Source organism: Kryptolebias marmoratus, linkage group LG18 (genome assembly GCF_001649575.2).
Source record: "Kryptolebias marmoratus isolate JLee-2015 linkage group LG18, ASM164957v2, whole genome shotgun sequence".
NCBI classification, from domain to species: Eukaryota; Metazoa; Chordata; class Actinopteri; order Cyprinodontiformes; family Rivulidae; genus Kryptolebias; species Kryptolebias marmoratus.
This window is the reverse complement of record NC_051447.1, coordinates 2,879,229-2,895,009: the sequence shown is the minus strand read 5'-3', so window position 1 is coordinate 2,895,009 and position 15,781 is coordinate 2,879,229. Positions and strand designations below refer to the sequence as shown.

General features: G+C 37.9%; 1 protein-coding gene across 1 annotated transcript in view; it reads right to left on the bottom strand.

The window, feature by feature from the left end:
• lmnb2 (lamin B2) overlaps positions 1-14,945 on the bottom strand; it is a 70,940-nt gene extending 55,995 nt beyond the window's left edge. Inside the window, exons 1-5 of the mRNA XM_017439812.3 lie at positions 14,537-14,945; positions 9,844-9,980; positions 6,287-6,443; positions 5,379-5,504; positions 3,114-3,212 (exon numbers count right to left, since the gene is read on the bottom strand). Of these exons, the coding sequence (XP_017295301.1) occupies positions 3,114-3,212; positions 5,379-5,504; positions 6,287-6,443; positions 9,844-9,980; positions 14,537-14,755 (738 nt within the window). The 5' untranslated portion in view covers positions 14,756-14,945. The remainder of the gene's footprint in view (positions 1-3,113; positions 3,213-5,378; positions 5,505-6,286; positions 6,444-9,843; positions 9,981-14,536) is intronic.
• Positions 14,946-15,781: the final 836 nt, after the last annotated feature.

Here is a 15,781-nt window from a genome sequence, read left to right as displayed (position 1 = left end):
GGAAGAGGAGCCGTAGCTTCTTCATCATCATACAGAGCGGACAGAGTTTTTTTTTTTTATGGAGCGGACGGAGCAATGACTTATTTGGGACGGAGTTTGTTCAGCAAACGCGCTGCGGGTGACGTCACCGTTTCCGCGACAACGTTAGTGACGCATAAATTGCGTGACACATATCGATAATGACTTTTGTTGCCAACGCTTTTAATTATCGAATTTTATCGATTTTAGAGATTCGTTGTTGCAGCTCTAATGCAGATGATACACAGCTTTATATTACGATGTCACCAGGTGACTCTGAACCTGTCCTAGCACTGAACAGATGCTTAGAACAAATCAATGCGTGGATGTGCCAAAACTTTCTCCAGCTGAACAGAAACAAGACTGAAATTATTATCTTTGGACCTAAAGAGGAACGATTAAGAGTCAGCACGCAGCTTCAGGTATTACAGCTAAAAACTAGTGATCAGGCCCGAAACCTGGGTGTAGTAATGGACTCAGACCTGAACCTTAAGGGACACATAAAAACAGTTACAAAGTCTGCTTTCTACCACCTGAAGAACATCTCCAGAATTGAAGGACTAATGTCACAACAAGATCTAGAAAAAATTATGCACGCGTTCATCTTTAGTCGTCTCGATTACTGCAACATTGTCTTCACAGGTCTGCCAAAAAAAAAAAAAATCACTCAGACAGCTGCAGCTGCTGCTCGTGTTCTCACTAAGACAAGAAAAATAGAGCACATCACCCCAGTTTTAAAGTCCATACACTGGCTCCCTGTAGCTCAGAGAATAGACTTTAAAATACTTCTATTAGTTTATAAATCACTGAATGATCTAGAACCACAATACATTTAAAAATTTACTATCGTCGTATCAACCCTCCAGAACACTCAGGTCTTCTGGTTCTGGTCTACTTTGTATCCCCAAAACCAGAACCAAACATGGAGAAGTAGCTTTCAGTTTCTATGCCCCATCAATTTGGAACAAACTCCCGGAAAACTGCAAAACAGCCGAAACACTAAATTCCTTTAAGTCGAGGCTGAAAACTCACCTGTTTAGAGCTGCCTTTAATTAGTAGTCCGCAAACAAATCCAGGTGTAAAGCTGCTCTGAACAAAATATCTTATTACATATTGACCTTCTCCTTATGATTATCAAGTGTATCTGCTTGATGATTTTATTTATTTATTTATTTTTTGATGATTGTAATGTAATTCTACTGATGTTTTTATGATGTAAAGCACTTTGAATGCCTTGCTGCTGAAATGTGCTATACAAATAAATTTTTACTTATTCATTGGCCTTGACGTGAGACGTGTGTTAGTGCCTTGTTTGCACTTTTTCCATTTATGTTAATTTATTTGTAAATGTGACTTAAATTAGGATTCAAATTTGGTGCAAACAATTTTTGTTCAAAAAAGTATTTCAAAAGTGCCTTTTTGTAAAACTGTAGTTGTGTAAATATTTGCCACAAACATCTTACAATATCACATAATAAATAGCCATATTTAACTTTCCTGTCAACTTTAATATTTTTTTTACTAAATCAGTTGGCCGGCGATTGGCTGGATCTCTGGAATCAGATGAATACTCTTCAGGTTCAGATTCTGATGATCACCAGGACTGTCATGGCCGACAAAACGACGCGTATAGCGACCGAGTTGGAAAAGTAGAACGGTGAAAACCGATTACCCAAAGATCATTGTCATGACATCAGTACATGACACTGCAAGTCAACATAAAGACGGCAGGAGAGAGCTAATGTTGCTAACTCAAATCTAACCGGATTCTAACTTGTAAATAACGTGACCATGCTTCAGAGTAGTGTTTATGAACTCTCACACCAGAATAAACAAATGTCATAGTCTGAACCTGATTATGATTATCAGCAGGTTCAGACTATGAAATTTGTTTAATCACACGAATTGCTTATATTTTTCATCAATAACAAACTGCTCTGAATCAGAAACTCCTCTCAAGCTGTCGGCCTGCAAGCAGCTCATACCTTTTAATGACCGCGCACATTCACGTCATGTTTGAAGAAAAACTTCTTGCTGCTCATCTCCTTCTTTGTGGAAATGTCCCCCTTTACATTTGCCTTTCTTTTAAAATTAAAAATAGTTAGGACTGCTGCTGACAAAAGGTCCTGTTTTTTTGCTGTGAAGCTGCAGTAACGAGGGACCAAGCGAAGCTCCCTTTGATGTGATCCAAACTCGAGTTCTGATAGTAATTCCCACCTCAGAGTTTATAGATCCAAATCTGAGGAAGATTATTTTCTTTCAGGAAGCCAAAAAATTAAACTCAAGCAGTATTTTCTGGCCAGTTTAAACAACTAATTCCAACAAACTATACTATATTGTACCAGTATTTATCCACTCACTGATGAATTGCAGAACCTCAGCTACTCAGCGGACGTCACACTTCTGGGGTAGTCTCGGAAAAAACCAAAAGCATCAAAGTGGTTTCGTCAATATTTAGAACTACCAAAAAATAAAGTATTTTTTATTTTTAATTTTAAATTTCTGCAAAAAACATTTTATGCCCATATGCCCACTTCAAGGAAGTTTCATTTCATTTCAAGGAAGACCAAATCAGCCACATGAAAGAATGAAAAAGGAGAGGCTTCTATTCTGATGCTAAACAGACTGCTGGCAACATGCTTAGAAGTACATCTTAGTTTTTACAGTCCCCCTTCAAAATGGCTGGATAAAGCATACAAACTATATTAGTTGCTGTTTTAGAACACTTTGGAAAATGCCAAAGTTTGGACTCTGTGTAAAGGTAACACTGTTTTTTTTTAACCTCAAAAGTCAAAATCGTTTCAACTATAACTAGTATGAGGTTACTACTCCGTGCATATTATTAGCTCTGAAGAGACCACAGGTTGACGCAGTTGTTCAAAAGATATGTTAATCAAATGGGGAGAACCTTCAGTCATTTTATGTAAATTTGAAACCCCTAGCAGAATCTATGAGGCTCTGTTTTCACATCTAAGTCAATAGGACAGCTGCTACCAGTTAAGGGATTAACAAAGAAGATGAAGGGTTTCTTTTTTCCAATATTTGGGTTGCAGATATTATTCTGTTTCTTTGATTTGATCCACCTAAAAACATACCTGTAATGCTTGTGCCAGTTTGAACTCGTAGTCCTGCCTGACTCCAGAATCAACCTCCACGATTCTTTGTTCTTGTCGGTGCCGAGACTCGCGCATCTCCTAAACAAAAGAGAAAAACAAAAGCCACATTTTCTGTTTGATTTATTAGATGAAACTAACAATAAAATTATATTGATACAGCTGAGGTTCCAAACTGGGAGATTCATTTTTTTTTGGTTTCATCGTCTTTCTGCTGTAATACTAAATGGACTGTACTTATATAGTGCCTTTCTAGCAAACCAGGCTGCTCAAAGCACTTTACAAAACAATCTGCCCTTATTTACCCATCCACACAGCAAACCAGCTAACCTGAATAAATGATTCAATAGAGTCTAATTGGTGCTTTAAATTCAATTCATACACTGATGGGATACAAATTTGAGGCAATGAGGGATTCAGTGTCTTGCCCAGGAACACATTGCCATGGGACTGCTGCCAGAAATTGAATCGTCAATTCTCATTGGAGGATGACTGTTCTAACCACTAATAAGCAGCTGCATTAACTGAGTTACAGCAATTTTTGTGTTCTGAGGCTGCTCGTCTGTGGCAGCCATCTTCAGTGAGGTTGACTCCAAACAATGTACAGCTGATGATTACAGATGCCAGCTAATGTTTGTCCAGTGGTTCATGAGCATTATCTAATGCACGACAAAGACAAAAACACACAGGTGTGTGTCCAGAACCGAACCTCAGCTGTCCAGACCATGGCAAATCCAAACAAAACAACAAAACAAAACAAAAAAAACTACAACTGCAAGCAGTTATTATTAGAGTCCAAGCCCCTTCCCATGTGCCCACAAATATTTTTCCCTTACCTAATCATCCGAGGACCTGTTGAGGGACAGGCTTGTAGTCTTTTAAATTGATGCCTATTTGTGTCCCCAAGGTCTTAATAGAGTTTGAAGATTAGTTTACCATACAAAGTGCTTCCTCACAGATATGACAGCCTATTTTTCCTTTGATTAGTGTCAGAAAGAGTTATTTTTGAGAATGACATATTAAGCAAAAGTGTATCATTGGAAGAGATTCCATTTTAGTGCTTGTAGTAGGAATATAGGCCAATGATTATCCCAAAATAAAAAAAATAAAATAATGCTTTCTCAATCTCAAACTAATAATTTCACTCAATTTAATTCAAAAATACTTTATGAATCTCAAAGGAAAATTAAATATTGTTGTAAGTCATCGTCCTGGCGCTGTACCCGCACGGTGTCACGCCGCGTGGTCATGCACCTCCCAATTTTTGTAGCTTGACGCAGACCGTCAAATGGACGGTTTCGGTGCTTGAGTGGAGCTGGTTCGCCTGTATTACCATTTATATGATCCCTTTATGAGAGATCACAAAGATAATCAAACGGTTCAAAACTCACAGAAGAAGATTACAATTGCAGCTGCTAAAAAGGAGTGTTTACAGACCACACAGAGAAAAATTTTTAGTTCTATGATGGGCGAATGACAACTAAAGCAAATAAATCAATGAAAGTCAAACTGAATGCTTTAAGTTTAAACATCCTCTCTGTATCACAGCCAGAAACACAACAGTTCTTCTATGGTAAGCGTGTTTTGTACCTAGTATGCCCGAGTATGTGGGGTCCTAATGCTGCAAGCAGTGCAGCTTTGTAGTTTACTGAAATCATACTAAAAACCTATATATACCAAGCTAAGATCCTGTGGGACTTCCAGATCCAGACAGACAAAATGGTAATGGCGAACCAACCGGACATTGTGGTGGTGGATAAACAACAGAGGAAAGCAGTTATGGTGGATGTAGCAATACCGAGTGATTGCAACATCAGGAAAAAGGAGCACGAGAAACTGGAGAAATACCAGGGCCTCAGAGAGGAACTGGAAAAGGCCTGGAAGGTAAAGANCAGTCACCCCTAAACTGGAGCAGTGGCTACAACAGATCCCAGGAACAACATCAGACATCTCAGTCCAGAAATGTGCAGTTCTAGGCACAGCCAAGATACTGCGCAGAACCCTCAAGCTCCCAGGCCTCTGGTAGAGGACCCGAAGCTCAGAGGACTAAAAAAAAGAGACCACCCGCGGAGGGTGAGAAGGGAATTTATTATATAAGGTGCTCCGGATAATAAGACGCACTGTCGTTTTTTGAGAAAAGTGAAGGCTTTTAAGTGCGCCTTATAGACCGGAAAATATAATAGTTCTAATATTCAGTAAAGGGTTCTAACAATGAAAATAAAAGGTTTGTGCTGAGGACATACTTACCTCTTCAAACATGCTTTTCCTGAAATCTAGCTCTTCAGAAAGTGACTGACAGCGATTCTCCAAGTCAACACGCATCAGAGTCTCCGCTTCCAGCTGTCGCTTAGCAACAGCATGGCTGTCTTCTGCCTGTATACCATTAAAACAGGAAGAAAAATGGACACATACAGGCAGTACAGTAAATAATCTAAAACAGACAGTTGTTAAGGGGCAAATAAGTATTCTCACTTGGAGTGAACATTTTATGGCATGTAGTCCTACAAAAATAACTTGAGGATCCAGCAAAACAAAATCTCTACTTTAAGCTGTTAAAATGCACTGTATGAAGTTCGACAATCTCTATGCTGAATTCTTCAGTGAATAAATGTTTGAGAAAACTTTTAGACTAAAATTTTGACCCATGTTTGATAATGCAGTGCCGGACCAGTGGTGGGTTAAATCTCACATAGTAAATATTTAGTTGTTTTTTTTCTAAAACACAAATAGTAAAACATATTGAACTTGTTTTGCTTGTCATGTTGGTGTTGGAGTTTAAAACATGTACATGGAGCTTTAATTTTCAAGTTTTTGTTTACATTTTGTTATGTATCGTGAATGTTAAAGTTAACTGTTAAAAATAAAATTAAATTGTTGATTTTGATTTCCTGAGGAAAATTAGTTGTTTAGATTTGAAAAATTGGTTACTAGATAAATCAATATAAAAATAGTCAGCCATAATGTTTTTTTTTTATCTTTTCTTTGCTGAACCCTGAAGAATACCAGGTCCTAATACAAAATATTGTGCTTAGTAAAATATGTAAATCTGAGCTTTTCAAGTTTCTAGTACCATAATGATTGATCATGTTTCACTGTAAATATTTTTAAGCAATTAAAAATCATTTCTGTGTTTGTAAACAGCCTGTGATGCCCACCTTGGCCAGCTGGCTCTTGATGTCAGCGAGCTCTGAAGTCAGTGTAGCATTCTGATTTAGAGCTGTAGAAAGACATGCTTCACTCTTAGTCAGCTGGCCCTCCAAACCACCAACCCTTGACAAAGCTGCAGCAAGATCACTGTCCTTCTTCTTGGCACTGCAGCAGAAAACTAATGTTTTAGTCAGTGGAATGCAGTGGTCATTAAAGATTAAACCAAGTACGAAATGAACTTACAGTTCTGAGACTAAGAGAAACCATTTCCAGTTCTCTCTGCTGACTGTAAACAGGCAGTTGGTATTTGTGAAGCAGATAGCTTGGAGCTTGAAATGTCTGTCTGCTCAGATTATCTGCAGTTTCAGCTTCTGTGTTTTATCAGATATTTTCTAATTTCTGGTTGTAAAAATCTTTACAATTACCAAGCTTCTGTCACTGGAAATCTTTAAATATCATCTTTTAAGTTATATAACAGTGGTGTTTGAACAACAACACAAAAAATAAAGATAAAAAAGCAGAAAAAAATAGTATATAAAGCAAATTATCTCTATAACTTAGGTTTTTTGTTCACATCTTAAAACAATACAGTGTACTTAAATTTCTTTTTTTTTACAAGATCTTCAATGACCACTGTGTTCAAAGCAATATTAAGAAAAACAAACATAACTCTTACTGTTAGATTTGTTACACTGTTAGACCATTGGTTCATTTCACTGTTGCTATACCCTCATCCTTCCTCCTGTAAACTGTCAGTAATAAAAATTAAGAGGACAGGAAACAGTTTGTCTGTAACAAGGAGAGGAGTTGAAGGGGCTTTAAAAAACAGCAGGATGTGTAGACCTGCTGAACAGCATGTTCTACATGCTGCAGTGTCTCACTGAGCAGGAGAGGACCCTGGGGAGAGGACTTCCGTCGATTTTGGAGTAGGGAAGCAGTACCCCTGCGCTCCTGCTATCTTTACCCTTTAATGCCTGGCAATCAACTCTCTGTTTTTGGAGTAAAAATTACTACAGACCCACTCATGCTGCTCTTTGGGGTTACTCCTGAGGGTTTAGGTTTATCTACTGGAGGCAGGAAGGTAATTGCATTCTCAACTTTGCTAGCACGCCGCCTAATTCTCCTGAGATGGAAGGATGCTGTCCCACTCACAGTGAGAGGTTCTGAGGATAAGTTTTATAAAACCTGGAAATCGTTTATGACCTTTTTCAATAAACCCTCAACAGAGGTCCAGGAATAGTAGACCCTGGGAATTTTGTCTGAGCAGTAGTTCCATAAATCTTGACATGGTCTTTGTATGGTCTCAATTTTTAGTTTCTCTTTTTGCTACATACCCTGTAGGTGACAGTATCTAGGGGATTGTTGGTTGTTTATTGGGTGGGCTGTGTGGTTCTGTAGTTTTTTTTTGTTTTGTTTTGTATATTTGTCTTTCTTCTTCCTTGGAAGAATTTTGAACCCCCTTTTATGTTGTTTAGCATATAATGTGAAAATTCTAGTAAATATATTGAACAAGAAGGAGAGGACCCTGGGAATATACAGATCTGAGCATGGGCTTCTCAACTATCCTCTCACTAATGGGTGCTTTTGGAAAAGACAAGTGCTGTTCTGGCTCACCTCAAGGAGTTAACACAAAAGCTAAGCTCCTTTAAATTTCAAACACATTTTCAAAGTACTGTATTTTCCGCACTATAGGGCGCACTGCATTATAAGACGCACTGTCAATGAATGGTGTATTTTCGAACTTTTGTCATATATAAAGTGCACCGGACTATAAGGCGCACTGTGCACCTCCCAATTTTTGTAACTTTGCGTGGACCGCGCTCCATTCAAAATGTATCAGCATTTATATGATCCCTTTGAGATCACAAAGATAATCAAATGGTTACTGCACCGATGTAAGCATCAAGTATAAACGCTTACACCGCACGCAGAGCCCTGCGCGACACTTCAGAGCGCGACTATAACTGATCCTTAATTCTGCAAGCGATGCAGCTTTGTAGTTTACCAAAGTCGTACTAAAACATTAAGACTTCTAACATATATAAGGCGCTTCAAATTATAAAGGGCAATGTCGTGTTTTGAGAAAATTGAAGGCTTTTAAGTGCGTCGTATAGTCCAGAAAATACAGTAACAGTAAGAAGCATAATGTTGTTTATTAGTATTCATATTTGTACTTGTTATCAGCAAGTATTGGAATATAAGTACTTCTACTTCTACTCTTTAAAAAAAAAAAAAAGGAAAGCGGTATCTGTGCATCCCTATAATTTGCAACTAAAAATCGTATGCGTCTGCAGCCAAACTATCATTTTGATTAGGCCCGAGCAGCGACAGCGTTGCGAAGGCCTCTTGTATTTCATGGAATTCTTCTTCTTATTAGGGTTAGGGCTATTGTATCTGTACTGTTTCTTATTATTCTATTATTCTTTGCGTTCTAAAAGCGCTAATTTGGAGGTCTAAACATATTCAAAAAGTCACTAAATTTCACCGAAAATTGTCCCCCACGAGAAATGTTTGTATTTTAATAGAATCAAAAATGGGCATGGCCAAACAGCTCTACAGCACCACCTAAAGTAAGACAGGAAAAACCGTACATCGTACACATCTGTAACTCGGTACATAAGTAGAACACCTCAAATCAAGAAAAAAAGTCTCTTGGAGGTATGCCCTAAAACAGTGTTTCTCAACCTTTTTTGGGCCAGCGCCCCCCTATCCATTATCCAGGCCTCTTACCCCTCCCCCCTTTTTTGCCTGTTTACGTGAATAGACCTTTTTTATTCATGGACATATAATACCTGATCTTGGGTATGGCCCATAAGAACATCTCTGTGCGTCATGCTCCACCATGTACTGTCTCAATGAGTCCCCCACTTCCTGTGGTGAAGGCCATTCAGATGGATTTTCTGAGTCAAGTCTTGCCCCAACCCTCTTTTCTGCACCTCTCTGTTCATCATCATCACCAAACTCACTACAGTTCATCATAGTCCAGCCCCCAATAGGAATGCAGTCCAATATTTGGTGGGCGTGGCCTAATTCTTCCACAGCAGCCCCTAGAAATCTTTAAAGAAGCAGCCTCAAGCCATGCTTTCACTGACTATCATGAAATTCAGTACACATGTGCATCTTGACAGAACCTACCAAAAAGTCTCTTAGAGCCATGGTCCAAACCTCACAGAAAGTCGGCCATCTTGGATCAGAGGCCGGATTTTTACCTCATTTTCGGCGATTACAGCCTCCGCATTTGAATGACCTCCTCCTACAGCTTTTCACATACAGGCTTCAGAATCACTGAGCTCAGTCTTGAGACATTGACATAGGAAGGTCAAACTTTACAGCATGGCACAGGACTGGTACTGATCCTGACTGAAGGCAATTTTTGACATTTGCTGAAAACGCCACCTACTGGACGGTGCAGGAAAGGCGCAAGAGCTTAGACGGCGGTTGCCGTCTACGCTCCTGCTGTCACCAAAACTCTCACGGTCGCAAGGCCGGAGCACGCTGAGCTGCGAGGGCCGTCCAATGCTGCTTGCAGCTTTAATTAATATTGAGATGTACTTCAGTATTTTACCTGCGAGTAGATTCCTCCAGGTCAGCTTGAGCCTTCCCAAGTTCAATCTGAAGCCTGGCTCTGTCTTTAGCAGTTTCATCCAAAACCCGTCGGGCATCAGCTAACTCTGCCTCATACAGAGCTTTCAGCCCACTTACCTAAAAAAAAAAAAAAAAAAGAAACACACACCAATTAATTATGCTTAATAAATGAATAAAAATGGACCACTTCAAGACTTAATAGGGCAGCTGAGCATTTTTTCTTGAGGGAAAACAAAAAACACAGCAAAAAAAAAATATCTGCTTTTCCATCCAAAAAAGTTTGATTTCACTCCGGTTATTCCAAAGAATGAGCAACCTGCTATTTTTTACATAATTCTAAACAATCTTGGCATTATTTTTTACCCAGAAAGCTGTGACACCATGTTTTGCACTGACAGTTATTGAAAATCACAGCTTATTTAATTGTGTACTGCTTGCAAAATTGCATTGTAGGCCAAGGACTTTTTTCTAATAAGATGAAACCTAATAACTACCCAAAATAACCCAAAACGTACTAGAAATTTCAAACATCAGCTTGTCAAAAAGGAAACACACAGTTTCTATGCATTGGGGAAACACCACAAATGACACTACTTGCAATATTGGTTATGACAAATAAAAATGCTTTGTCTTGTGGCAAGTCCAGTTTGCCTAAAGATTAAATTGCCATTAAGGTAAATAACAAACTGTTATGTAATTTCACTATTAAAAAAAAAACCTGGAGGGAGTGCACACTACAAATCATTCAGCAGATTGAGGAAGACCAAAGATCCTGTATCTAAACTTTAAATGTTTTCCAGCTGCATTTTAAAAACAGCGTATATCTGTCAGGCTGTCAATAAAATGCATTGGTGTTAGGTTTCTTTCTCTGCCTTCTTGGTAGATCTTACAGAAGTGTGTATTATGTCATCCCGGAGTTCAGAGTTGAAACGTATCACCTGTACAACCATTGCTTCTACGTTTATCACAGATTCTGTTAAAGGGGAAATAAGAAGGGCTTTGACGCTAACATTAATCAAAAGAAAGTTATTAAAGTTGCTTGTTTATATAATCTCTCATTTTTAAAAAGGTACATTAATTTAAAATTAATAACTAAACATCACAAGATTACTAGGGTCTTTTCTGCATTTTCCTTGATCACCCAGAAAACTACAAGAGCATTCTTCAGTTTACCAAAAGACAAGAAAGTTTAATGGATGTGGCTTATTTAGCTCCTGGTGAAAATTAAAACCCAAAGTCTGGTGACCGACTGTGCAGTTAACATTTTGAAGAGGATCGCCTAAAATGCAACGCTTTAATAGAAGAACCAATGTCTGACCGGCATAGGTAGCCTTCATCTGTTCAGATGGGAAACTCCTTGAAGACTGTGTGACAACATTGTAAAGCTTGGGGAATACCCTTGTGAAAAGTGGGGCTCGGGTTCCCATCAGCATCACTCTAGACCAAAAAAAAAACAAAAAAAACAATGCGTTTTCAAACCGGTACTCTTATTAACAGAACTTGCTGCTTCTTCTGCTTCCATTTTCACTAATAAACACTGCAACAATTACATCCTCAGTATCCTACAGTGGTCTGCCACAGCTTGCCGTGGTACCTTCTATATCACCAACCAAGGAGGTAACACCGCCCACACAATCACCCCACTTCAGGATTTTGATACAAAATACTACCAGGGACTACTTAGCAAATAAAGAATTCCAGACATCTGCTATGTTGGTAGGCCTGTCACGATAACAAATTTTGATGGACGATTAATTGTCTCAGAAATAATTGCAATAAATCTAAGGTTGTATCCAACCTTAAAAATAGGTTTGGGTAAACCTAGCCAAGCACTACCAGGTAAATAGCTGAGTCAGGCAGATGGAAAGAACTTGATGAAGAATAGAAATATCTTTATTACTGTGGCTTGCTCATACATTTTAAGAATATGTGCATTTATCACAGTACAGTTGCCTCATAGCATAATTCCAAATATAAGCTTATTTTTGAAAATAGTTTAATGCATCCAAAAAGCCAAAACTTCATTTGCCTTTTGTACTGCATTTTTTTTATAATCCTGTGTAGAATTGGAATTTGTAGATATTTATGATACACTATAGATAGGCCTGTCACAATAACAATTTTTTTTATTATTGTTTGGAGACAGTTTTAAACTAATGTAATGATAATAGCATAATAGTGCAAGTACATCCTCTCAAAGTTTAATAAACTTTAATTTCAAAAGAACACTTAACTCTGGAACTGGAACACAAAATAAACAAAACAACCAAAAACAAAAATGAAATGGACTCTCAGCCTCCGTTAACAAAAAATGCACTTGAATAAAAACTAAATGCAACAAAAAAATCAAAATTCATTTATTCAACCAAAACAGTTCGGATTATGAAGTCTGTAAACTAAATAGCCTTACAAAAAATAATAATCAATAGTTATATAGAGAGTAAGGGCAAAACTGACAGTTTTATAAACAAAAAGTGCAAACTAACAAAGCACATGGCGACAAATGCGACACACAGGCTCGCAAAGGTTCAGCAGTTCTCCTCGGTCATTTGGTTTGAATCCGAAATGTGCTCCCACACCGCTGCAACCTTGAACCCCCCCCCAATATCAAATAGCGTTTCTTTTGCAAACTCTTCACGCAGGCTAATGCTGCAGAGGCTGAGTACCTGACACGATAGTTTAGTTCACCCCCCCCCATGCTAAGGAAACGAGGGAGGGGTCAGTTAAGAGCACCGGAGTTGAGCTTTTTATCACCCTGTGTCTTCAGTAGAAAGAGAGATACACAAAGAAACAATAACATCAAATTACCAACCTCATTTTAATTTACCATGCGATTAATTGAGCGGTTTGTCCTACTCATCTGTTTCGACGTGTAGCAGCAACATCAGGGTTTTCCCCAGTGCTAAGCTCTGCTTGTTTATTATAAATAAGTCATTTTTTATACACGTTTTTTTCCACCCGCACCCCCAAAACTGCTATGCTTACCTACCTCACCACGTGAGGGTGCGCACACCAACAGCGACACAGTCACACAGCGGGTTTAACCAAAGATGGTTAGTTAAACTAAAATTCAGCGGTTGGCTTTACAAGACCGAATATGGTAAGTTAGTTTTGTGCTTAGTGAAAATATTATCATTGTTTAACAGTAAAATGATGCTATTAAATTCAGCATTAGATTTGTTTTGTTGTAGTAGTGTAATCCAGCATGCAACCTGTGCGACAAAAAGCACAGTATAGTGCAGCATCTGCCTATTTTTCAGAGTTCTCTGTTGTTATTCATTGGCCTTGATGGGAGACGTGTGGTGGTGCCTTGTTTGCACTTTTTCATTTATATTAATTTAATTTATTGTAAATGTGACTTCAATTAGGATTTTAATTAGGTGCAAACAATTTGTATTTATTTTAATTGTATTCCGTTTAAAAAAGTATTTCAAAAGTGCCTTTTTGTAAAACTGTAGTTGTGTAAATATTTGACACAAATATCTTATAATATCGCATAATAAATAGCCATATTTTCAACTTTCCTGTCAACTTTAATCTTTTTATTTTACTAAATCACGTTCAGCCGACGATCGGCCACCTAGCACCACTTAGCCTCTTTTCTGGGGGGAAACCCTGAACATCCTCACTGTTGGTCCAAACAAACATTGTCGAAAAACCGAAATATTTGCGCGCATTCACATGTTGTTGAAATACAAAAACCACAGCACCAGCTACTGACCTGGCATGGAAACTACAGCAGATTCAATGAGTACAGGATTATGGCGTAAACATGCAAATTTTCCCCAATAAACACAGGAAAATTTCTCATGTTTCCTGGAGATCATTCTTGTGTAAAAAGAAAGAGAGCTAATTAGAATATGTAGACAGAATAAACAGACAGTTGTGAAAGGAAACCATACTCAGCTGTTTACAACAAACATCTGAGCATCTTGGAACAATCTGTCAGCACCAGCAGGTACAATGCTTTATTTTATTTAGATTGGACTGATAACAGTTCAGATAAATCATGTTGTTTCAGGCAACACTCTTCTCGGATCTTTTGAGCCTACAGTTGTCCTGGAACACAAGGGTGTGGTGGGGGCTTTCGTCTAAGTTATAAAACAATTTGTTTATGGATGTATTTAAATGTACTATTTATGTTATTATTCAAAAAGTAAATTATTGCTGTTATTACAAGCACAACATAAAATCAAGTTGCTGACACCCCACCTGACCAGAAACTAAATAACTGCAACTTCTCACAATGTTAGTGCTTGTCAGCTGTCTCAAAAGTTAACACATTTTAACTTTTTGTATTCTATTGCTTTATTCAGTTTTTAGGGCAATCAATCTCAGTAAATTATTTAACATTAAAGATAAAAGGTGTTGTGGACCCAAGTTATTTCTCTATTAGTACAATCTGTTTGTCTTTCAACATGGCGGCTACACATTTTGTGTAGGCTTACTAATGACCTCAGTGGAAGCATTCTATTTTTAAAAAAAAAAAAGAGATTTGGTGACCTACATGGGCCCCCAAATGAATTTTCCCAGTGCCCTGTACAACGTTAAACCGACCCTATTTAGGTTTAACAATTAGTGTGACTGTATTATTTACTTGGTGCATTTGTATAAATCTTAACTACACGCTTGGACGAGTAAAGAGATGGGTGTACTTTTATTATTCTACCCACCTCTCTGGTCGTCACTTCCTCCTTTTCAGACACTTTCACCATGAGCCGGTCGTTCTCCAGCTCTAAAGCCCGGACACGGTCAATGTACACGGCCAATCTGTCGTTCAGATGCTGCAGGTCTTGTTTTTCTTGTAAGCGAGATATCCGGGTCGGAGACAAGGGAGTAGAGGCCGCTGTCCGGCCAGATCCTCGGCTTGGAGTAACGTTAGCAGTCGCCATAACGATTCCGAGTTGATTGAGTTGGCTTCAACAGCAGAAAATGAACTGTTTTTTGTTTACACTTAGACGCAAAGCAGATTTTTTTCCCAATTAACGTAAAAGGAACAATCACTTAATCTCTTAGCGCAGTGAAAGCTTACAGCAAAATGCCAAAATGGCTGACAACCGCGCCAAAACTGCAATACACTTCCGGTCCCGCAAGTGTTGATGGGGGAAAAGGAGTGTCTTATTTTGAAAGAGGTCCAGCCCATCCTGACGATATGTTTGTTTTTTGTTTTTTTACAACCTTAGAACAAATGTAGCATCAATATCAGATATATTCGAACCCGAGAAAGCCAGCACAGGCTGCTTCCACACACACACAGAAGTAAAAAAGTAAAAGTAAAAAAATAAAATAAATAAAATAAAATAATAATAATAATGAGGGGTTTTCCAGTAGTTTTACTTCCAGTAGATTTAAATAATTTGTTCTATTTTTTTTCTTTTGATCCTTTGAGATGAAATGTGAAATATAATTTGGGTTTGATACAAAAGGAAATAAAGTATTAGTAAAAAAAGTTACCTAATTTTAGAATTTTTAAGTTTGTTATTTGTAATGTTGCACCCAATAATCAGCTGTCCAGGCAGACCAGGAGTTCTATAAGCAGGGTTCTCAAAAAACTTTTCGCTGTACATATAATGTTTATATACATTATACATTATTTATATCCATATACATGTTTATAACATTATATACATATAAAGTTTTAAATGCAGAAGTCACATTTAAGAAGGAAGGTAACTCCACCCAGGTTTGAAAATATTTGCTTGGAATATGGAATCATAGAGCATTTTGATTTGTTAAAAATGACTAAAACCAATTCATTTTTAAGTCAAGTCAAGTCAAATTTATTTATAGCACTTTTTTTGCAACACAGCGATTGTGTGGGGTTTTGGGGTTTTCTGTTGTCTTCATGTTTTCTCCTTGAATCTTTGTTCATTTATCTTTTGTCTTAGTTTTATTCTTGTGGTTTGTGTCTTGTTTCC